Genomic DNA, 1827 nt, shown 5'->3' on the forward strand with positions numbered 1-1827 from the left:
GCTGCCACTGTTGCAGGTTTTCTTGCAACTGGTGTTGTTTTTTTTCTTGTTTCTTTTCTCGTTCTTCTTGTTTCTTTTGCTCTTCTTGTATTGCTGCCATCAAATGTGCTAAGCTGTAGTTTGATTTTCCACCTCTCGTTTCCATCTTCTTCTTCTTCTTTTATTATTTTTATTTTCCGCCCCACTCTCTGACACCAGTTTGTTACCTCTGTGTTCATTTGTTAATTTTCCGTAGAACTTATTTCCGAGAAACTTCTGTGATAGAAGTCCTTTCTTAAATAAAACTAGTTTATTCTTTCTCAATTCAACTTTGCAATACTCTTAATTTCTACAGTCACTTTAACTTGAACACACGCTATAATTCACAACGATTCACGCACTTTACTTACGGTGCCCACCGCTCGCTTGACTCAGTGATCCGTGTCTATATCTTCAATCTCTCCATCTGCAACTATATTTGCCGGCTTATATACTATAAAAGCGCACATCTAGATTGCACTCGCCTCTTCGTGAGTCTTTTAGATACTCATCGCGTGTTACCAGAATTACGTGACTTCCGCTGTCGTAACAATATTTTACAAAAATAAACAAACAATGGCAGAATATTCACGTGTAAATGATAATAGGTTTTCGCGGTATTTGGTTTTTAGTGGTCCGCGACAGCTTAGATGAAGAAACGTTGAATTCTAGTCAATCATACTTATGGTGGATCCCACTGGTAGTGAGCAGTGTGAAAATCACGCTGATAATTAAGGTTTAAAATGAAGCTATCAACTACAGCCAATAGTTTAACCACTTTACAACATCAAGAAAGAAAACAAAAGGGACAATTGCCGCTGGATATTATAGTATATTTCTGTGTAAAATACAGCACTAAGGATATTAAAAAATATTAATTCAATGGCTTGTTGATTAAAAAATTAGACACTAAAATTTTCAGTACATTTCAGTACTAAGTTCAATCATTAATATTTAAAGTATCTTATCCACCGTCACAAATACTCTTCAAGTGTTTATAATTACACATTTACTGGGAGAATTGCTTTCAGTCGATATGCGTTTTTTACAACCCTAATTATCATTAATTAATATCCCATGACACGATTTTTGCCAAAAGTGATCCTTTGCTCTAATTGAAGAAATATACAAGTTCTACTAATAGGGGACACTACCATATCTAAACATGGTAACTTGTGAGTCTGTTATTTACTGCACAACAATTTAAGTGTACAGTACGTAACTGTAGTACTAATATTAATAAACGTTCATGGTTAATTATGAATATGATACCTGTTGTGCAACGAACTGATAGTCGGTTGATTAGCGTACAGCACGTGTTTTTACGGCTATTTTGTTCGCGTTCTGATCCTAAGAAATACTCGAAAACAGTTTTCCTCCCTAAAACCGGCTTTCCATTACGAGTTAATGGTAAAAAAAAGGTTGAAAATGAACTGGAAATTCAGAAGGTGAGTCCAGCAAACAGACGGTTATGTAAAAACAATTATGTTTGTAATTTTTAAAATGTGCTTTATTCAAATTATTGATTTTTCATATTAATAATTAAATAGTATACATTTTGGTGAATAGTTCAAAGAAATGTAAATGGTTTTGATAAACAGTATTTTTATTTTTTTAAAGAAGCCAATATAAACTAACTTAACACTTCATTATATACTATTACTATTCGATGACGAGGAACTCACTTTGAGACTAATAATGGCTGGAGACGGCTTGAGTGGGTAATGAAGAAAAACTTTAATATAAGTTTAACATAACAGCAAATGTACAACATTTCGACAAGGTTTGATGACAAAACCTTGTCGAAAT

At 33.5% G+C, this 1827-nt stretch overlaps 1 protein-coding gene across 1 annotated transcript in view; it reads left to right on the plus strand.

The window, feature by feature from the left end:
• Positions 1-1142: 1142 nt before the first annotated feature.
• The window catches only part of LOC106461640 (isoleucine--tRNA ligase, mitochondrial-like), a 54999-nt gene continuing 54314 nt past the window's right edge, over positions 1143-1827 (plus strand). Inside the window, exon 1 of the mRNA XM_013921477.2 lies at positions 1143-1466. Within this exon, the coding sequence (XP_013776931.1) occupies positions 1278-1466 (189 nt within the window). The 5' untranslated portion in view covers positions 1143-1277. The remainder of the gene's footprint in view (positions 1467-1827) is intronic.

Source organism: Limulus polyphemus, unplaced genomic scaffold (assembly GCF_000517525.1).
Source record: "Limulus polyphemus unplaced genomic scaffold, Limulus_polyphemus-2.1.2 Scaffold1003, whole genome shotgun sequence".
Classification (NCBI taxonomy): Eukaryota; Metazoa; Arthropoda; class Merostomata; order Xiphosura; family Limulidae; genus Limulus; species Limulus polyphemus.